Consider the following 23,149-nt stretch of genomic DNA (forward strand, 5'->3'; position numbering starts at 1 on the left):
ATAATGCGTTACTTGTTCACCGTTACTCGTAGTATCACTACGTTACATCGTGGGGAGTTGATCGTTACTTTTCGCTTCTAGCTACTCGTTACATAATAATAAAATTTTTATTACTAGTATAACGAACTATAGTTTCCAAAAATATTAAACTTAAAGTTATATTACTGCATTTCCAAAAAATAACGCGTTATCATACTCAGAATCGTGAATTGTACGCGTTATATTACGTAACGCGTTAGCTACCCCATCTCAGTGTTGCAACACTATATAGCTTGTGGATGTATCTTGCGTGGGTCTATACCTTATGCAGCGGTTTTGTGCAAGGGATTCAAAATGGATTAAGTGGTACTAAGCCTAACAGGGCTTCAGTAATGAAGCACCAAATGGAGTAATGGGTTGTTAGGTTGCTGTGATAGTAATCATATAGTACTACCAGCATGCAGGCTAAAACCATTTGGAATCATGTAATCAACAGAATACATAAGCTGCATTCTTATTATGCTGAAATGGGGGGTAGAATCTGCAATCATTCTGGGGATGTTCGACAATAAACCAGCCACATCAAGAAAACCAGCCAATTGAAAGCAGTTGCCTATAAACCACCATGGAAATTTTAGTAGGGAGATAGACGTGGCACACACCATAAGGCACATTAATGACCTCATTAATAAGATTTATCATGGTCACTTACAAAGACCACTGCAAAACAAAGTATTACATGATTTTATCAGTACGATTGAAACACAGTTCATAATATATTTTGAACTCTTTAGTCTCTTAGGCATAACCAAGGTCTTCAGAACACCCTTCCAACTGAAATTTTAAAAAAATTATTTCAATGAATTTTCCGCCAACTGACTGACTGACTGATGCCTCCAGCTAGGCACAAGCCGCACAACTTGACTATGGATAAGGCTACGGGTTTGATTTCCTCACTGTTCGGCCCTAGACATGGACAGCAGTACAGTAGCTACAATACATGCATCATGCATGGACCTACATTTGTCATCCTTTGTATCCCATTTTGTGGACCACTACCGCATATAGCATTGATTGGCATTAATGGTGTGGCATGGCTTGAGTGCTTTATATATATATATATATATTTTTTTTTTAACTCTTAAATTTGAACTTCTGTGACCTGCAGTGCTTTATTTTCTGTCACGTGTAACTTCTCACGCTGTTCTTCAGTTGTAATGCTAGTGAGATGGCCACTTTGCACTGACAGCCCAGGGTGGGCATTCAATCATAATCATAATTTCGTAGTGACTGGATTAATAATTGCAGAAGTGCTTCTTACACTGTTCTTTACTTTGCATTTCAATCATTGATAATTGGGGCACACATTCTGGCACTTATGCATGTGATTAATGTGTCTGATGCCATTCTTTCCTTTGATGCAGTATGTGATGGTAATGAATTATGTCATGGACAAGTTGTAGGAATATACAATTGAGTAGGGATCATGCACAGATAAAAATGTAATGAAACAAGGGAGGTCATCTCTACAGCTATACAGCCAGAAAGTTTGAAGATAAAAGATATTATCAGACAATTCATTCCACCATCATGAAGTGGCACAGCCCCCTCCTTCACAAAAAATAAGGGTCTATAGTTGGAAACAGCTACTTTTGTTTGAATTGGAGGGCAATCATGCATCTGACATATATAACCGTTATATATGTCAGATGCATGATTGCCCTCCAATTCAAACAAAAGTAGCTGTTTGGCTGTACCAGCAGTTACATATGTACACCAAAATCCTTTGAAATGATACTGGAATCTGTATTTCACCATGAAGTCCCTTACTTTTTGTGAACAGCCAGTGGTCTTTGTGAATGTGACCATGAGGTGGTCTTAGTAAAAGAAGCCCCTTAGCTATATCTTTGGGACCCATGGTCCTTGTACAGAGGTGATCTTTGTAACAAGGTGGTCTTTAAGAAGTGGCCGCTAAGTAAGGGTTTTTGTAAGTAAGTATACCAGGATAGCTACGTGCACACTGGCAGGAGATCATTGCTTGGCCAGTGGACACTGCTATAGGGTTCTCCACTAGGTATTCTACTATGGAACGCCAAATGCGACAAAAATCTTCCGGTTTCCATTTCCACTGATTCTGATTGTCCATGCATAAACAACTATAAAGTGGAGGTGTCACTGACAATGATGTAAAAAGTACTCAAGATGGAGTTGTGGTTTCAAATAGGGACTTGAAGCAATCATGGGAAGGATCTTTATCTGAATACTCTAGAACTACCAGTGTTACATCATCCTCTTTTAATATAACTACCTACATTACAACAGCATCATCAATCATCATTATTTTGCAAATAATTAACAATAATCACAAGGTTAGCTAACATTATTTTGAATAATTACCAATATACGCTACCAACTCCCATCCCTTCACATTACCAAAGAACCCAATTTCACATAAGACAACACCATTTGAATTACTTCATCCTGTCACAAGCCATGCACCCTTAGTCCCTTAACACTTATAAGTATAATTTTTATCCTAGACACTGAATCAAAGACCGCAATAATTTACCAGGCAATAAAATATAAAAAGAGACATGGATGACTTGCTTAATCTTAATTGCTGTAGCTAATTGTTAGTTTTATTAATGTGCTATGGTCTCTACTCTAGTTTAAAATTCTAAATCTTTTTATGTACTTGCGGTGAAGTTCCATCGTACTGATTGTGGTTGAATTCGGCGTGAGCCGCCCCTCGAGTTTCTGTGGTTTACTTAAATGGCTTCGCGCATTTAGAAAGATTTCTAGGATTTCTGATTGTATTTCTGTTTCTGAAAACTTAAAGTGAACAGCCAGTGCCTGGGTGAAGGTAGTGACCTCGGTAGTGACACACTATACAAATGGATTATTGGGATTCTGAACTCGATTCTGAAAGTGGAAACGATAATTTTACCTGCAATAGCAATTACACTGGAAAATTCTTCTACCACAACCGTAGTTCTCATTATCGCGACTTGGTTAACCATAGCTGTACCCATTGGTCCGACTGGACGGAGTGCGAATTCCCTTGGGTAAGCCTATATGAGGTTAATTATTGCATAGATTAGGCCGTGCAAAGTTAATTACATGTTTCTGGTCCTACCAATTTCTCAAAATTGTCCAGGTGAACAGGCTTTTTTTTTTTTTTTTTTGCAACTTTTTGATGTGGTACACTACATTTGACATGGCAGTACATAGGTTAATGTATAAAGTCAGAGCATCTTTATAAGAAAAGGGTGTTTACAAGACATGAATACCTTTCAACAGATATAAGTATTGCATGGTGATTGTGCAATTTATTCAGCAAAAAAAATGACTAGGAAGGGAACCAGAAACATATAATTAACTTTTCGTGGCCTTATAATATGGTAGGGAATATAATAATAATACTTGATAATAAGGTAGGGGCGGGCATTTCCTGACAAAGTTTGCATACCCATTAGAAATGTGTTTATTTCTCCTCGAGAGAAAAACGGATTCTAAAATGCTTAGTGCCAAATTGTAGCTAATGAACTAGGCTATCGGTGGTATAAATTGTGGGAGGTAAAGTATAGGGTGCTAGGAGAAAGAGGAGTTTAAATTTGCAGTTTGAGAAAACGCTAAAAAATTTATGAGGCTGGGGTTTCCGGACACCACTAAAAAAGGTGTACCTGCCATTATTATGGGAAATGCTGCACTCTATTGAGTGTCATGGCCCAGCAGAGACTGATAGCATTCTGTTTGTCTGGTTACTTTGTGGGTGACAGTGATTTTTACTAGAAGCAAAACTGCTACCAGCCTTGCTCGGACCATGTGAGTATCTTGCCGCTGCGACATTTGATCTACTACCTGGAAATCTGTATCAGTCCTTGCCTTAACACTGAAACAGCATAATTAAGTAGTGTGGCCCCGCGGATCCTTGCTTGGGGCTTCTCCGGGCTGCTGGTTGTGTTGATTGTGCGTGCCAGTTAACATGTCGCAGGTAATGGGCTTGGGTGCTATCTCTAAATCATACATCCGTTCACTGAATAGTGTGACTGATCATTTGTGCTGCCTATGGTCACTTAGAATTACGAACGGTGCCCTCAATCTCCTGTTAACATACATAGTAAAAGTTTTTTCACAAAAATGTTCTACACACGCAAGCAAATTTCAGCAATCCTAAAACGAAACAAAACTTTAGTATTTTATAGTATACAAATAGGGTACTTAAACCATAGCCTGATTGGTTTCTATTCCATCCCTCAGTAGCGAATTAAAAATGAAGAGTTTGGAATACCCAGCTGTCCGGAAACCCCCTTACTTATGATTATGCCTCTCGGTGCTTGCCTCTTGGTATGCATGATCTGCATTTAATGTCAAGTTTGACACTCACCTGGATGCGCTGTGCTTTGTCATTTTCACTATTACATTCCACTGTACTGGCCATCCGTTTGAGCAAAAAGCTGCAGTCAACAGAGCTCCCTGCTGTTTCCACTGAGCTGCGTTTAGTGGAGAGTCGTATTCTTATTGATTAGAACAATTGTGACTGGATCTTCGAAAACTGTTCTTATCGCCCAAGACAGGAAGTTTGATTTTTTCACACAAACACAAAGCTTAATGAATGCACTATCAAGTTTCACTGCCACAGTAGACCAGAGTGAAGTGGTCTGCTTTTGCTGGCTGCTTTTTCAGAGCACAGTGGCGAGCCGTACGAGTGGTCTGTGGTCTTGATGGAGCCCTGGCCAACCAGGTGATGGCTGTGTGTGGCTGTACAGCTCCATGGTGTTGGACAATGACCTGTGCTGTAAATTTCCTTTCATTTTAGCCAGTTCTGAGCCCTGAATGGCCTATAACTTGGCCCAGTTCATCCCAGCACGTTTCTTTTCAATTTTTGAACACCATCTTGCCCGCCTTCCAGGGCCCCCACCTCCCACCCTTCTGGAGCTCGCCTGATACAGACAACCTCGGTTTAAAAACTATCTAAAATGGCGGGAAACTTAGCTGCTGACTACTTCTTCAGTGGATGATCAGGAAGGTAAGAAATTGCTGTGAAACATTCGAAAATTTGGTATGCGTACCTACCACCATTGGCCAGCTACAACACACTGAATGTTTAAAACCGACGTTTCTCGATACTTTTAAATGGGCGATAAGACCGGTTTTCCCAGAGACAGTCACAATTGTGATTTTGTTTTTATGTGTCAATCATTAAAATCATATATATATATATATAATCATGTGCTTAAAAAAAATGTTTTGGCTCATTTTAATACACAGGCCTGGGGTAGACACTACTGATAGTCCTGTATGGAACCATCTGTAACCGGGACCAAGACTTTTGATTGGCTTGATCACCTGAAAAATTGGTTAGCTGGCCTAAGGTGCTTGATCGCCTCTTTTGAGGACTTCCTGATTGCTAGATTCAGCACAAACTAACCTGTGATCACTTGATCCCAGTTACAGAAGTACTATTGCTGGTGACTACCCACTAAGTTTTTTTTGTCATAAAGTGCACAAAGTCATCTGATCGTCTCTGGCAGTGGTCATGGAATATGTGCAACAGTGACCAGATGATTTATTTTGCTGCCCCACACAAACCATCTGGCATGCGAGACTACCATTGGCTTACTTACTCTCAAGGTCCCCAGTAGGATAGCAATTGGGCCTGCATTTTTTTTTAAATTAGAGAATCCCTATAATGTGGAAGGGTGTGGGTGTCATTTTCATTATTCCTAGTACATGCTTAACTCTTTGTAAAGTTTGATCTCAGGGGCATGTCTCAGAAAATGTTTGTACGGCTTTGGGTTTCACAATGTTTTATGGGAAAAGTGAGAGCAAAAGGTATTGAGTGTTCTGCGAAACCAGAATAATTTGCTACAACACAGGTATGTTACTTTTACCAAGAGTACATAATAAACAGTAATTTACTTTATCCTGTCTTCCAGTGTGATTCCTTTGCATTAGCATTTAAAAGTTTTCCTAGCATGGAACACACACACATTTTTCCTCTCAAAAGATGGCATCTTGATGACAGTCATGGTGATATATGATAGTAAAAATCACTCCTCAACGTGATAGCCATAACTTCCTTGTATAGGAGAGAGAGAGAGAGTATCAGGATAAAATGAAACTATATATTAATGCAAACGCACAATAGCATGTATTATAGTGTTTTGTTAGCTTGTTATGATGTCTGTCGTGTGTAGTAAGTACATGTACCATGTCAATACTATTTTACGTCAAGTGAAACAGTAACTATAGCTTTTTTGTCTCTATTACAGCTACCCTGTAATATTTCACACATTGAGAGGAGATACTCAGATGCAAGTGTGTCATGGGTGTTGACTGCAGCCATAATTGTTTTCTTCATGGTACAGTATGTTTGTTGCTGCGTTTATAATTAAGTAAGATCCTCTCCCTGCTATAATGACCTTATACTAAACATAGTAATTGTAATGGTGTGCTTCAAATAAGACCATCTTAGTGTTTAAGGCCTTATTATTTCAGCCCTTAGCTAGGTCTCCTTTTTGATGTAGTTTCATTACTGTTGTTATTCAATTTACTTTAAAAATCAATTCTTACACTTTAGAAAGCTGGGTTTATGTTGCTGGAAATAGCCTTTGCTATGACACCACGTGATCGAAGAACAGTAGTAATATATGTGAGTTGTTTTTAATATATCCATATGCATATGTGCTAATAGTAATCTAGCTATCTATGCATTTGTTTTACCTACAAGGATACTGTGTTGCATCTATGGATGTATTTTTACTACATTTTGCTAACATGGTCTGTCTTCCTTAGGAACATTATACAGTGCAAGCTGTCTAATCAACTCACTGTATTATAAGCCCGTTCTCCCCAAATATGTCATTTGCGTATAAAGTGACTTGCCGAATGCAGCCACATGTCGAGAAGTTTTGGATTCACACTGTCCCAGGTTACATTTCAACTTGGGCCAATCGAACTTGAGTCAGCCCCTGTTCACACAAGCATGCTTGAGATTGTGTGTGCCGAACAATAATGAGCTAGAATAGTTGCACAATGTATAATAATTTGTTTAGGCGCTTAGTAAAACTGTACTGAAATTGTAGAGACGGCATGAAGAATATGCTGTACAATGTTGTGCCGCTTTTTTGTAGTCAGTGGGTACCTCTTTGCCAATGTCAGTATGACTGGGAGTCTACTGGAAGCGTAGTGCAACTTCGGTAAACTGTAGCCATGTTGTAGAATACTTTTAGAGTCTAGAAAATACTTGCTGTGTGGCCAATAGAAGCAGTTATTATTTTTAACCCAAGTTGACTGGCCAGGATGTGTATCCTGGCCCGGGCCAACTTGTGTCAGCCGTCATGCCATGCTGGGCCTGCTGGCTCGATAGATTCACACTGCAGTTTGTTTTGTGCTGTACCGTGCTGTACCCAGATTACAAGGTAGTTTGTTAAGAGAGGTTCCACTGTAATAAACAAGTATGAGCAGTATCATACTGTATGGTAGTACAGGATAGTAGCCAAAAAAGATTGGTGACTTCACTTACTTAAAATACTACCATTGAATGTCAGAAATATTTAACATACTTTCACAGAAGAGGTAATACGTAGTGTATCTAGAAGAATCCAAAATTTGTATTTTAGCCAGTTTGACTGACCACAGTTGATAGGCTAGAGGCTAATCTGACTAAACAATGACCTCCATTCTACACAACTTGCATGTGGTATGTGCCTGACAAATATCTGCTCTCTATGTCAGTGCATGTCTTCACTATTCATCTTCTTTATGTTGTCACCTTCTGGCGTGTATAAATAAGCCTTATATCACACGAATTTTCTATTTGGGGGACCCTTATATTTTTGAGTATTGTTACCAATGGTGATTTTGAAGATCGGTACAGTGACTAACAAGCAAGATATCGAGGCAAAACTATCAGGTATGGTTTTCACAATAAAGATACAATCTAACTTACTGAAAATTCTAACCCGGCGTTAGACAATAGATTTTATACCATTATAGCCATACCTGTTAGTTTTAGGTTAATATCTTCTTTCTGGATTGAATATTCATTTGATTTCTTATTAAGCCCTATTAGAACTTACCCTTGAATATGTTGGAGTCTCCCAAGTAGAGTGTCCATTTGTGATCTGTGACATATATATGTCATTTGGGATAAGGCTTATTTTATTAATGCATTTACCAGCACATATAAATTTTTAAGTTATAAGAGGGAATAAATAAACGCATTTTAAAAGATTGGTATCACTGCAGATTCCATGGTACCACATGTGTACACACACCCCTTAACGATTTCATTGCAAGATACTCTAATAAAGCAGTCACTCTAATGCAACATTTTAATGATATTTTTATAGAACAGTCACTGTTAGGAGCATAGTCAGAATTTTATAAAAGGGGGGTTTCTGAGTTAGTATAAATGTGGGGCCTGGGTAATGGTCCAAAACTTGCTATGTTTCATGTATGATTTAGTATCGTATATCTGAAAATTTTCATGGTACGTAATTTTCACAGTTAGTAAAGTTACCATGAAATTTTAATTTATGCATGTCAACACATGCAGCGAAGAAATTACTGTGACATTTAGTCTTGATGCTAACAGATATCACATCTACTAGTACAAAGATGTTTGGCTTTCTCCGTATCATTTACTTTGATAATCACCTCTCATATTTACTGCCAGTTTACAGACAGCAAGATATGTTCCTGTAAGTGAGTGTGGCTTTATGCTTACCAAAAACTTCAACTTGCCTTACTGTTAAATTAGTGTGGTTCCATGTATGCTTACAAACAGTATCATACATTCCTGATATTTGTGACACACTGAGCAAAAACCGGCTGTTTTTGCAAAATTCTTCTATTTTGCCATAAAACTGTACAGAAATACGCTGGGTAAAAATATACGTGCTACATGAAAGATTTACGCACGATTTAATCACGTTCGTACATACTGAAATTAAGCTCCAATCAATAAAACCTATACACCAATGGATTTGCCTTCGCCTGTTCATGGAGAGTAAGAAAATCTTTGTTTCGTGTTTGCAAAGCAAAGGATACATGAGTTATGGGCGTTTATTTACTATGCAGTAAAAACAGCATTCACCATTGTCATTTCTTAGTTGGAATGGCCTTCTTCTTTGTCAACACGGAGGAATACAGGGAAGGCACTATACCTTAATTGATTTGCTAGTTCATGGTGAACAGATTGAGCCAAGTCTCATCTTCGTAGTTTGTTTCAATGGTAAGTTATGATCGATTATCTAAGCACCTGTAATTTATTTCCCATATTGTTGCTGTACAAATCGAGTTTATCACTGTTCCACTGCTATAACTCCAAGACCATTCATCACAAAAGGCTGAAACTTTGGCTGTCCACTCTTTTATTACTTCAGATTACAGAGATGCAATAAAATTGAATTCAAGGAAAGTGAAAAAACGGCCAGTTTTTGCTCAGCCGATCACATTTAAGTTGGCGTGGATCATAAAAGAAACTAGCCTACTACAAAGCTACACTATGCAGGATTGCCACTACCATGCTTCTTGATTTAGCAATCGATGCTTGAAGTAGAAATCAATCCAGATCCTTTGCAGCCGTGTGGTTGAGAACGAAAATCTTCAAATCAAGCAACAAGATACTAAATCAGTTATATTTGTATAACCCCTGTGGACAGTTATCTAGGGGGACTGTGCTTACAAAACACGAATCCACTGATAAACAATCAAAATTTCCAAGTGCATCAAGGAAGGATCTTGTATCAGGGGCGGAGATATGGGGGGGGGGGGGCGGCTAATACACATTATAGACAGCAAAAGTAACATACATAAATATGTCTAATTTTATCTGACTGAAAATTGCTCCGGATGCTATCTCTAAGTATGTAAATTTCAAAATTTTCCTGTGGGAGCATGCCCCCAGACCCCCATAGATTTCAGCTGCTCTGCAGCTGACTCTGCATCCTCAGTCACAGTCCATCTCATTAGTCCTGTAATAAATAATTACTCAATAACTGTGACGTGAGCCCCCTCACTTTTTGATAGCTGTCTCCGCCCCTGCTATATACTTAGGTAATATATGAAGGAGGTAAATCTATCCCCATGACTACAAACTAGTAGTATAATAAGCTCACAAACATGCATTGCCTACTGTACGTTCATAATGCTACAATGCCTCGGCTATAAACATTTCTTTTCTCGATGAAATAAATCGTACAAGGTTGAGATACTTTAATAGAGCAGTCTTCAAATACTCTAATAGAACAGTCACCACATATCCTCCACAGTTAGATCTGAGTTTGAAAACTTTCATCTACAGCATTATCCCATAGGCACACTTAGCTTTTTTAGCCTGTTAGAATATTAAATGCACATGCTCCTTTGTACTCATAACCCTACAGCTCTTGATCAATGCAGATCACTTAGAAAAGAAGCATAATATTTAGATATTTGTACATAAGACTCAGTCCTGAAACATACAAAATACCACTTCTGGGAGGCTCCCCCCCCCCCGCAGACCCCTTGCTCAATATATACCTACTACCCCCTTTGCCAAACCCTGGATCAGCCCCTAAATAAAGTTTATATTTCCTAAGAGGTGAATGCAAGTTTTATGTTACAATAATTTTTATGCTGTATTGAATGTTGTTACTCACTACTTTTGTGTTGCCAAACTGAATGATGTGTTTGGTTCCTGCCATAAACTTAGAAATCTACTGAAACCCTTGAAAATATAAAGTAGGGAATTGTGCACTAAAGTGTAGTGAATTAAGATAGAGATATTACTAAGTGCACTTTGACTTGAATGACAAAAGTCAGATTTCCTGTGCTGTAATATCATCATGTCTCTACTTTTTATTGCATGGGTCCCTACTTCATTTTAAATGAATAATTTTAGTGTACTAAGTATAAGTAGCCCATGAAAATGATTGCATTGAGTAACATGGGAAATCTGGTACATGGTAACTGTGCTCACCAGTTTCTGTACACATGAAAGAATTAGAACCCAATAACTCCAGTTCACCTTTCTATGATAACATCCACAAAGGTATTTGTACAATATATGAGAGAGCTGAAAATCAATGCATTGCAACATCTTTCAGGGAATTCACTTACTGTACCAGAACTCTGACATTAGTCATTTTGCTGTGAGACTATTATGTATTCACTTGAGTTTGTGGCCAAATGTACGTAGCAACTATTCAAACAAATATTGAACTATCGTACTTAACTTATGCAGTCATTTTCACGTATCTATTAGCAATAGCTGTTTGATTGGTTGCTGTTGTTTACTGTTGATATAATAAAGGCACCTGAATATCCTCTGATTTTCATATATTCTTCTGTGGAGAGCACTGGGCTCCAATCTTAAAATATATGGACTAGCAAAACTTAAATGAATAACGGCAGCTTTACTTGTCCTAAAGTACCTATATAGCTCTATGGTGTTTAATGGACATCCAATAATTAAGCTCTAAATCTGGTTTAAAATTGTAACCAGTTTTACTGACCACTGTGTGTAGTATATGTAGTGTGCACTGTGTGGCATTTTAGACTGAGTGTAATCTGTAGCATATGGTTAATTTGTGTGTATACTCACATCACAGAAATACATGGACGCCTTTGCTAGTGCTCTTGGATTTTTTCTGGTTGGATTTGATAGACTTTCTGGCTACAAATCACCACAGTGTATCCACTTGAGGTTTTTCGACATATCTGATCCTGTACTTTGGTTTTTCAAGGTAAATATGCTTTCAGCTCAAAATTATTACTGTAACTCTTGCTACAGTTCACTTTTGCTAGTAATGCAGCGACCATTCTCGGTGGTTGTTTAGTTAGTAACAAGTATAAACTTCGATTGCCGGCTGCATTCATCAGTGCCTTTGTTATTAGTGTAAGTTTTTGTGTGATTGATGTATGTATGATTGATGTATGTATATCACTGGCTAGGTATTATTGTAGCATACATGCTCACACGAACATTAATGTAACACAGCACCTGTTGATTTTTTTCTTAGCAAATGTAAAGCATATATCACAAGTCAGTACATTTTTGTAATTGTGCTGCCCATAAAACTAGTGATCCATGCATGCTGCCTGGAGGAAAAACATTCCACAGGTGACTTCAATATAAGTTAAAACACCACCATGTATGTGTACGGAAAATACGGCATGAGAGTGTGTGTCAAGAGGCTAACAAGACACCCCTGAGTGCTGTATCACAAGCTTCAAGTGATATATTGTACTTCCTGGTCATCTTGCTCAGAGTGTTTATCTCAAGTGCTCGAACCGCTTCTATTTTCAGTGATCAGACTATCAGTAAGTATTCATGTAGTCTATTTCTAGTTGTAGAACCAACTAGTAGGTTTAGTCTGGCTAGTTTTAGTGATTTACAATGTCATATGAGTTGAATGTTTTAAGTGTTAGAAGTAATCTATTGATCTAAGTTTTCTTCTTCCTGCACAACATATTGTTTAGCTGCTGTGCAAATGCATATATGCTATGTAGTATGAGATGTACATGCTGGACTGTTGCTCTGTTTGTTTACAGGGTATCATACATCCTGTAGTGGCATTGTTCATCTGGTCGGATGATTGTAATTCATTGTCACCATACCGGTTTTGCCATCACCACTGTTTAGATTGCTCAACGTTTAAAATGAAAGCGTATTTCCTTGACTTCGCTGGTGGTGGAGCAGTACATCTCTTAGGTTTGTGTAGTAGTCAAGAAGTTCCTGGTTCGTAATGTTCCTATGTACTCCTATACCATGTGTTTGGTTTATGATTATTGTGTTATGTAGTACAATTTTAACTGTGTTATTATTGTAAAACCATAATGAATAAATAAGTTGAGACACCACTCTTAAATTTTTAATTCTTTCTGGCTGCTGCAGTAGTCCCAAGGTTAAAATTTTCATGGTATCTTCCTTTTCTTACATGTACTACTTACCAGTATTGTAACAGGTGGTACAGCTGGGTTGATGGTGTGCTTGTTTGCAAAACTACAGGATTGGCGTGACAAGAGAGCCACTGAAGTAATTGGTCTTACATGTGAGTTAGTGAAGTTTGTATCCATGTTTTACTAATTAGGCTGAAATAAATGAACGAGCGGAGTATGAAAGTGTTGATAGTAGTATCACTGATGAACCGGCAGAACCAGAACCTGAGCCAAAGTCAGACATTTTTGTTACTTCTCGATTGTTGTATCCAGTTTGGATTGTTAGGGGATTTTGGGATTGGATGTATCCACCAATGGCTGGAAATGAGAATGTCGAAATGGCTGCACTCGGCGTGTTAATTCTGTGGTTTGCATGGTGAGCGTATAATGGATTAATATGATCACATAATAATAATAATAATTATGTACTCATGATATGATGTACTGCAATATGTCAATGTACTTTTTAAAGGTTTGCATTCAATTGTGGATCTACAGAAAGTGTAGAAAGTCAGCTTTTCTGTTTGCCTTTGATTTTTGTTTTGAAATGGTTCCACAGGTGGACGCTACGGACTTTATCATGCAGTTCCATCTCGCATTGCTATCAATATGATATTGTGTTGTGCAGCTGGTGGAATAGTTGCTGTAGCAATTGCTTGTTGGGCACAACTACGTTATCGTACTGACTCCATCAATGCCAATGAGATTGCCAATGGGATTCTCTCTTGCTTGGTAGCCATAACTGCTAGTTGTCCCTTTGTGAGCTACCACTCAGCTTGTGTTATTGGCAGTAAGTTAAATATTATTGTTGTATGTACAATTACCATTGGATATTAGTCATTGCTGTGATAGTCTACCATCTTGGATGTTATGCTGAATACAAACTGGGAATTGAGGATACTGCTAGGGTTGTCCCAGTGCATGGAGTGTGGTATGGTGTGATTTAATACCATTTCTAATATTAGTGTATTTTGTATTCTAGTGGATTGTGGAGCTTGTTGGCTGTGGCTCTATTTGTTGGCACCTATGACAAACAAAGTCTGTGCCATGTACATGCTACTTTTGAGGGACTATGTTTTTGTGATTTACGCCTACCCAAACTGGTTAGTTGGAGTACAGGTGTTTATATTAACAGCATACTGATGTGTAGGAGTGGGGAGAGAGGTTTGGTGCACAAGTGATTGGGTCACTAGTGATTTTGGCGCTCGGTCTAAGTACTGGTATTGTCTATGGCATTTTGTACATCATCCCAATCCAGCCATTTGTCACAGTGATAGCTAAGTAAGGCTGCTATTGTATCGGTCAATTCAGTCACTCAGTACAAATTATAGGTTGACTCGCCTTAATCAAGATCTGCGGGGAAGAAAGTTAAAGGAGCTAAAGTTCTATGGTGGCTTTCTTTTAACATCACCTAAAGAGGATTTCTTAACTGGTCAAGAAAATCTCAGTGATGCGGTGTTGCCTTCTAACACTACTGCTGCTACTAATGTAATTTATGGACGTACTGAATACTCAGTGAACCAGAGCGATTCTTCTATGGGTTATGTGTCTGGTGAGGAGTTGAGAAATCTTCCTAATACCCCACACCCGAGATCTAGTGAAAGTTCTCAGCCATCATCTAGTGACGCTAGTTCCCAGCAAGCAACTGTTGGTTATGCATCACAGCCATTACTGGGGCACTCAAGAACACGTCCAACATACAGAAGCGTCGATGTTCATCATAAAAATGACTCTACAGTCTAACCATGACTTTTGTACTCCATGCTGAATGACAATTGCAGTACCTACTTTTTGCATACTTGTTTTATCATTTACATTGTTGATAGGAAAGTTTACAGAATGGATACTATTGGTAAGAACAGTACCAATGACAAGGGGGGGGGGGGGGGAACTTCATCTGTAGCTAATATTGGAATTTACAGCTATTGTACAATTTAATTATCTTACAGCTTCAAGTTAAAGTACTTGTAAGTGTTCTTTACTAATCAAGATACAGTTAAACACAACGGACCAAGTGTTACATGTAAATTTTCATTCTGCAAAAAATTTGATTTTGATCTTCAAACCATACAATACCATAAACGACAAAATTTTGGTGAATCGTTGAAGTCACCAATTGGCTGTTTACATTGTTCAATATTGGCTGAACGGTAAATTTGCTAAACTTTCACCACCAACCTGCTTCATATGCCAATTCGCCAAACTTTTGTTGCTTGCAGTCTAGTGGATGTTATATTAGTCTTTATGCATTATCAAGAGTATATTATAATGGGGACATTATATACTCTTGGTTCACATGTACAAAGTGTGCCCACTGCGCTTATAATTAGTCACCAATCAACACAAATCACTGAGTCGTTTGAACAATGCCATAGGACTTTACGGCCTCATTTTTCACAGCATATAGCGTAGTTTGACACTCTCCCTTCCCATTATATACTCTTGGTATTATTGAACTGAAATTTTGATATGCTGACAGGAAACTTTGATGAAAGCTGACAAATCAGATGATTGTCAATGTACGTTATTATGACCAAGTGCAAGTGCACAGTCCAATGGTATGAATGCTCTTAGCTGAAAATCATTATTGATACTACTAAATTAATGATAATTGTGACAATTCTAATAGAATCAACCCTTCAGCTCTTGAATCATTTACACAATGAGGTGTTGATTCATTAAAAGCACTTTACTCCTGATCTTCCCACTTTTAAACATCAATGAACTCTTGTTTAATTGGTGACCATGATTTTAAAGTCAGTGACTACACACAAAACACATTGTATTTTAATACCAGCACTGTACACCAGAAAATTTTGACAAAAGAAAACTTTGATATTAGTCCATAAAAGTATGTTTAGATCTGTGATTTCGTCAATATTTAATTCATCAATAGTGATGAAGTGTGTCAAATCTTCCTTTCAAAATTTCCTGGTGTACAGTACTATAGTATGTTCACGTTGAGCTGAATCCTCAAAAACATTTAATAACGCATGGTGCAATTACACACGATCTTGAAATTTGGCTCATTTGTAGTACTGCTTGACCCGCTAAAAATATTTCAAAATCTTGTTGTTCAAATGTTTGACATAATATTTACGGCTTATCAAAATTTTCACAATACATTTCCTATGGGGAAGCCATATAAGTACAGTATCCATTACAGCCCTTTCCCGAGCTTGTAATGGAGCCAAACGTACGTGTCTGTTGTTGACACCTTTGCTGTTACCAATAATCATCTGGTTGGCAGAAATGTTAACTCTGTTGAGAAAAAATCCACTTTTAATTTTTAGCTGTTTTCAGGATTCAGCTCAACATGAACATACTATAGTAGTCGGGTAAAGGACACTTTGTACATGAAAACATAAACTACTGTTCACTGTGTTCTGTGGGTTGTCTGGTAATTATCCTTGTGTTTGAGTAGATAAGCTGCTGTGAATTCAATCGGATCAACAGGTCTAAAAAAGAAAATCATGGTGTTACCATAGATAATATACCCCCTGGATTGGAAACTGCGCCGCGCGCCCATAGACTTTGTACAAGAACCAGTGTCCTTTGGCTGGTTTCGCGCCTCAACAAAATTAATCCTATTACAGCAGAACGCAGGGGCGGATCCAGACTTTTGGAAAGGAGGGTTCCACTTTGGAAGTGCAACTTTAGCCTAGCTGTAAGTTGAAAACCAAAAAAAAAAGAAAAAAAAAAAAAGGTCATCACCTGCTGACAATAGCTGCCCCTCACCATAGATGCCCTCACCAACTATATTTCCATATTTATAACTAGATACACAGCTTCCTACACTGCTCCTCAAAAGACTACTGTGACTGCTCTATTAGAGTATCTCGAGTAAGAGAGGCTTCCATGGAACCCTTTGAACCCCCCTGGATTCGCCCCTGGAACGGTGGCATTAACGACTTTACTTTGTTACGAGGATGACTTGTGGTGTTGTTATGATAATAGTTTTGGTTAGTTGGACCACTCCGCTTCACTTTTGGTTTGAAGGCTTACAATGGCGGACTACATGCTTTTTTGGAAGCACATTCTTGGCTAAACCATAGATAATATACCCCCCTGGATTGGAAACTGCGCCGCGCGCCCATAGACTTTGTACAAGAACCAGTGTCCTTAGTTTTTTTTTATTATTATTGTTACTGAGCAGACAGCACAGCTGATATGCTCAGGAAAAGAAAAGCAATCATAAAATGAATTTAGCTACGTAGTTACAAAGATTACAGTTATTGAGTTCTATACAATGTTTGCAGTTCCGCTGAAAAAGAGTCAATATTGTTGCTCTCAATGATGGAAGATGGTAAGTTGTTCCAATCCTTAATTGATCTTAGTATATTAATAAGAACCAGTGTCCAGTGTCCAAGAACCAGTGTCCAGTGTCCTGATGATTGATTGAGACCATTATTAATAAATAATGAGAAGACATACAAATCCACAAAAAACCTCGGTCTCATGCGACCACAAAATACTGGTTTGCAAATGAACCCAGTGTCGGCATGGCAAGGGAGGAAAAAAAAATGACCTACAGATATATAAGGCTATACAGTAACTACATGTATAACATACAAGTAGTTACTGTATAGCCTTATATAGCCTTGTATAGCCTTAGTAGTTACTGTATAGACATCCAAAAATTAGAAAAAATCCAACGGAAAGCAACTAGAATGATCAAATCTATAAGAAATCTTGACTACGAGGAACGATTGAAAGTACTTAACTTGCCATCATTACATTATAGACGTTATAGAGGTGACATGATTGCTGTCTACAATATGCTACATGATAAGTATGATATAGACCATTCTGATTTTTTTACTTTTTCACCCATTACCCATACCAGAGGTCATACATTTAAGCTATTTAAATATTTTTCAAGAACAGATGCCAGGAAATATTTTTTTACAAGAAGAGTTGTTGAACCATGGAATAATTTACCCCAAGAAGTAGCATGTGCAGCATCAGTTGATGATTTTAAGAAATTGATTAACCAATATTCATCTAACACTATGTATAAATGTATGTAATTAGTCTACTTGTACTTTTTTTTACCTGTTGATCAGGTGTAACAGGCTGTTTAGCCTTATAAATTACCTGTAATAAATAATAATAATAATAATAAGTAAAAAATTAGACTACAATAATTACGCAAGTACTAGGTTGGACACAGCCACTCCCTGCAATCTCTCGCCATAAAAATTCTTTGGGATGCTGCAACACACACCTTTGAGGCATCATCTAGTAGTTGTCTCACTGAGGATTTGGTAATAGACAAATCCTGGTCAACAAAACGGAGTGCATTGTAAGTGTTGCATGGTAACAGAATATTGATGGTAGTGCCCTAGCACACTGATCTCAAGGGTCTCATAATAGTTGGTAATATCTAACCGATCTAGTTCCGATAGTATTTGGTGGTACTCAATTTTATCTTGCTTACGAGATCTAGTTTCTCTAAGATGGTGGGCACTGTCTAATGGACACGTCAGTTCAAATAACAACAAACTGGAAGCGATAGTATTGTGTATAACAACGTCCGGTCTAAAAGGGGTCACCATCACCCCTGTTGGAATAGTAGACAAAGATGACTCACTGGCTTGCAAATTGGGAAGGTCAGCATAGACACGAATAAATGGCAAATCGGTAAAAAATTTGATAAAGTAGGTGACCAAAGACAGAAGTACCAAGTCATGTCGATAAGTGTACCTATCCTGAGATAATGCAGTTGGGCAGCCACTTAAGGCATGAGCAGTGGTGGGGTGTGAAGAATTACAAAGAGTACATTTTGCACTGCACTGAATATTCCACCGCCGCAAATTCATCGCAGTTGGTAATGTGTCAGAAGCTGCCCATAAAAGAAATGACAATTGGCCAGGATGGAGACTGGACAATAATCGGTGCCAGGTTCTACAGGAGGTCTCAAGTTCAGCAGAGTCTGCAAATTTGGACTGGACAGAAAGCTGTGTTTGAAGATGATCCTCTGAGGTAGTATATTAAACCAGACCAACTACACTCTCGTCCTTCTAGTATATTAATACCTTATAATAGGTGAATGTAACACTGTAGTATCTAAGCTATCCATACTTGCGTTGTGGCGTAGAATCGAATACGCAATTTTCATGCATTGTGGCAATGGATTCTTGCATAGATTATAATATTATATACCACTTTCACACCTCACTTCAAAGGGAAGAGAAGGTGTATAAGTGGTATAATAGTACTGCTAGCAGTGCTCAGGAATGCAGTAACGAGAATAGGAGGTAGTATATACAAGTTATATCCCTCTATAGCGACACTTCACAGGATCGATAGTGGGTTTTAGTTTTTGTAAAGTGAGCCAAGGCATAGATCATGGACTTGGGAAGAAGATAGTTCATTGTTTTACTGAATGAAGAAGGTCACAGGTTAGTTTATATTAAACATGTTACATTCAATAGTCACGTGGGGATGTCCTAGTCTCGCGTGGCCAGACCGCTTTTTCTTCGTCACGGCGCTTATCGATTAGAGATTATAAGCGCCTACTCCGAAATAGGGTCTGGTCCAGAATCAATACGTAAACTCGTTTTCACACCCCAAGCAAGAGCTCGGGGTGTTTAATCAACTTACGTCATAAAACGTATACTTCCTTTTAATTTTCAAGCCACGTACGCACTGGAAATGTCATGAACGATAGCCGGTAGAGTCGATGAGAAACACTGAGGCTGGTTTTCTAAGGCTAAAAAGAACACGGGTTGATTCCTTGCTCAGTTCGCCTTTAGCCTTTTCGTTTTCACAAGGAATCGATCCGTGACCTTTTTAATCAGCCTCAGTGTCTCTCATCAACTCCACCGGCTATCGTTCATGGCATTTCCAGTGTGTACGTGGCTTGAAATTTAAAAGGAAGTATACGTTTTATGACGAAAGTTGATTAAACACCCCGAGCTCTTGCTTGGGGTGTGAAAACGAGTTTACGTATTGATTCTGGACCAGACCCTATTTCGGAGTAGGCGCTTATAATCTCTAATCGATAAGCGCCGTGATGGAGAAAAAGCGGTCTGGCCACGCGAGACTAGGGATGTCCCACAGACACTGGGTGTAGTGCTTAATGGATTTGGCCATTAGTGTTAATAGTATTCACTACTTTAGTTTATTCATGGCTAGTAAAGTAAGTACTTTAGTGTAGTTGAATCGTCTTTACGGCATTGCCGTTTTGACACCTGATGCGATGTCACACACGCGTAGTGACTGGGCGTGGCGCTTAATTGGCTAGGCCATTATAGCGCTGTAAACATATTCACTGCTTTAGTTTATTCGTATTTGGGCTTCCTGTGTTTAATTGTGTACCCACAATCGAAGCGATCTGCATGCTCGTGACCATACACTTACGTTCGGCCTCTCAGCAGTGCCTTGTCGTTGCTCTTACGACGTTACCCACAATCGAAAGTCACATGGTCCCATATAAATACACTCGCAAAGCATTCCAGGAGCTTCCATGTACACTTGCAAGTGATTCACCCAAGTGGAATATATTAGTTAGGGTCCGCAACGCGAAAAATCGATATCCTCCAATCAACTACCTAACTATTGTCATGTGTTAGGCTAAGTTTAACTTGAATAACACCAGCGTGGCAGCCAAGTTTGTCACTTTCTTCTGGTAGAAAACGATACAAATGTCTTAAAATTACGTGATTTTTCGTTGCAGCAGTTCGTAGGGTTCTTCGTATGTCACGATATTCACTCTCAACATTGCTCAAGTAGTCTACCATCAACTCAAAGTATTGGTGGTTTGATTTTATTGGTCAGTTTCCGGTGGCAGCACGATCATAATGAAAATGTTCCACTGCAGTATCCACTAATACCCATGTGATACTGAGTACCTTGTGGTGTTCACTTGGTGGCTGAGAACTTATTAACATACTCAAGTCCATTTTTGGAAACTTTTCATCCTGGCTACTACCCTCTATGTTTCACTCCCCTTCGTGATTTACTCACTTATGTCACACAGATTTGAGTTTAATAGAAGGCAAGCTTCAATCTTGCCATTTATGGCACTGCACAGATTTAATTGTTAGAAGCTATGATCATACTAGACATTATATTGTTCATTCATAGCCCAAGGGTTAATTTTGGGCACAATACCCTCAACAACTAAAACAGTAGTTTGTGTGGATGAGACCAGTTGCAGCTGCAAAACAGTCTTAAGACTTGCGTACACTGAAGTCGTTTTATCAATATTGAGGGTTAACTTAAGGTGAGCCTTATTGCTACAGAAAGGGTCATCTGCAAGAAATAAGTATTATAACAGACATTATCAACAATTTACAAATGGGTGTGTCTCCATGTAAGTCTACAGACAGCTACAGAGACCATAAGTGGGCTGTCTTGATGCCAGACTAGTTACCTACCATACGCAAGGGAAATTTTGACAAATCGATTTAATTCGTCAAACTTAAATTCATCAAATGCCCTTAAACATCTTTAGAGATGCAAGTTTTATCTACATCAACATTTATTTCATCATATCTGCTGAAGTGTAAATTCGTCAAATTTTACTTGCGTCAAAATTTCCTTGCATACGGTATAAGCAGAAACAGCACTTGATCCCTATAAGTGGGAATGATGCCATGCATGCCCACAGACAGCAGCATTCAATCCCGATAAAATAATGGACATGGATCCATAATCCTGACAAATACTCTCAAATGATGGGCATGGTTCCGCGTAAGTTTCTTCAGTATGTACATGTATTTCCATCAATAAAATTGAGCTTGTAAATTTATGCACATGTGATCCCATCTGGGTCAGACCCAGATATTTAATAAAGTGGACAAGACCCACTTGATCTGGACAAAATGCAACCCAAGTGACCAGGATAATCTGGATGACCCAACCCACTTACAACACTGGCACATACGTATGATAAGGTTGCTAACTATAGGTAATGGTTACTAGGTACACTACTAACTTAAAGTTTCTGATAATAGTGTATAGGTAAACATACCTCGTTCTGATTAGAATATTATGATTGCGGTGACATAATATTTCATAAAAAATCACATGCCTTTTTCGTTTGTATACAGACCCATGTCGTGTTACTAAGGATTCTGACAATCGCCTCCTGGCTCTGGTAGCTAGGATCAAGGTACACTTCTGCAAAGTTTAGTATGCTGCTACATATAAAGTATTTCTCTACACAGAAGAGGATGGTTCATGTTACAGTAACTGCTACAAAGAATAACTGCAAGGACATTATTATAGAATCCTTTACATGTATACTGTACATAAATTTTATGACATCACGATACATGTATTTTATTGAGTTTTTTTAAGTGCATGACACTAATGTCGTTACGCATGTATGTAGTATGTGTGGGGGTTAGTTTGAAATGGCTTAAGCCATTCCATGTCCATATTCATTTGACCCATGAGATTATGCACTACACAACGAGATTATGCACTAATGGGCACTAAGCATATACAGTACTTCGATAAAAATTTGCATGAATCGATTTTTTATAAGAAATTTGTGCAATACTAGGGTACCATAACCACTAAATCAATGCTAATAGCAGTCTAGATTTACAATGCACCACCCAGGGACAGAGTTGTCATGTGTCCTTAGCAACAGTTGTTCTATCCCAAGTGGTATATTGCATCATTTTTTGTGCCAACTGTTTTCATTGGCCCTGCTAGAATTTTTCCAGTGTCAACTAAAAAGTGGCAAATGTAACCAGATGATTTTTTCTACACCTACACACATATGGAAAAACCAGTGTACTCACAAGACTATAATGTACAAGAACATCACCATTCGATCAGGGTATTTTTACACATGTCTTTCATCTGATTTTTAGTACTCTATGCTAGGGTTGGAACGGAGGTCAAATTTTAACCTTTGAAGCTTTGTACACACCCACATGGTCACACACTTTTTTTGCAGCTGTACTACACAGGCTCTTGTGTAATTACTTAGACTACAAAATTTGTCAACGATACTGTTGCATGCTTCCAGGAATATCGGGATAATCTTGACATTTTAGTATCATGGTTACTAAGTTTTGGAGGAGCAAAACTACCTTCAATGATTACAAAATCTCCAAAGGTTCTGAAGCTTCTCTGGTTTTGTCTCAGTTACTACTTTTACTATGCCTTCATAACAAATTCATAATAATTAGTTGGTAGTTTTAACTAATCAAATAAAAGTGCATGCTCATATGGTAATGCTTGCCATGGCACTATATTATCAGAGATTCAGCTGCTT

The 23,149-nt window shown here is 38.3% G+C and overlaps 1 protein-coding gene across 1 annotated transcript; it reads left to right on the top strand.

Annotated features, from left to right (window-relative positions):
* Window positions 1–2,783: 2,783 nt before the first annotated feature.
* Window positions 2,784–14,773, top strand: LOC136267905 (ammonium transporter 2-like). The gene is made up of 15 exons (XM_066063085.1): window positions 2,784–3,044; window positions 6,255–6,344; window positions 6,563–6,634; window positions 11,580–11,714; window positions 11,762–11,866; window positions 12,523–12,682; window positions 12,936–13,006; window positions 13,062–13,144; window positions 13,196–13,285; window positions 13,382–13,419; window positions 13,469–13,699; window positions 13,747–13,840; window positions 13,892–14,012; window positions 14,060–14,190; window positions 14,241–14,773. Exons 1-15 carry the CDS (start codon window positions 2,874–2,876, stop codon window positions 14,650–14,652), a joined length of 2,004 nt encoding a protein of 667 aa, XP_065919157.1. The 5' UTR covers window positions 2,784–2,873; the 3' UTR covers window positions 14,653–14,773.
* Window positions 14,774–23,149: the final 8,376 nt, after the last annotated feature.

Source organism: Dysidea avara, chromosome 10, assembly GCF_963678975.1.
Source record: "Dysidea avara chromosome 10, odDysAvar1.4, whole genome shotgun sequence".
Lineage (NCBI taxonomy): Eukaryota > Metazoa > Porifera > Demospongiae > Dictyoceratida > Dysideidae > Dysidea > Dysidea avara.

Excerpts from the sequence above, each read along its gene's own strand:
- LOC136267905 (XM_066063085.1), top strand. The coding sequence starts at position 2,874 with ATGGATTATTGGGATTCTGAACTCGATTCTGAAAGTGGAAACGATAAT. Across the intron at positions 13,007-13,061 it reads GTGACAAGAGAGCCACTGAA|GCTGAAATAAATGAACGAGC; the intron begins GTAATTGGTCTT and ends TTTACTAATTAG. Across the intron at positions 13,286-13,381 it reads TTAATTCTGTGGTTTGCATG|GTTTGCATTCAATTGTGGAT; the intron begins GTGAGCGTATAA and ends TACTTTTTAAAG.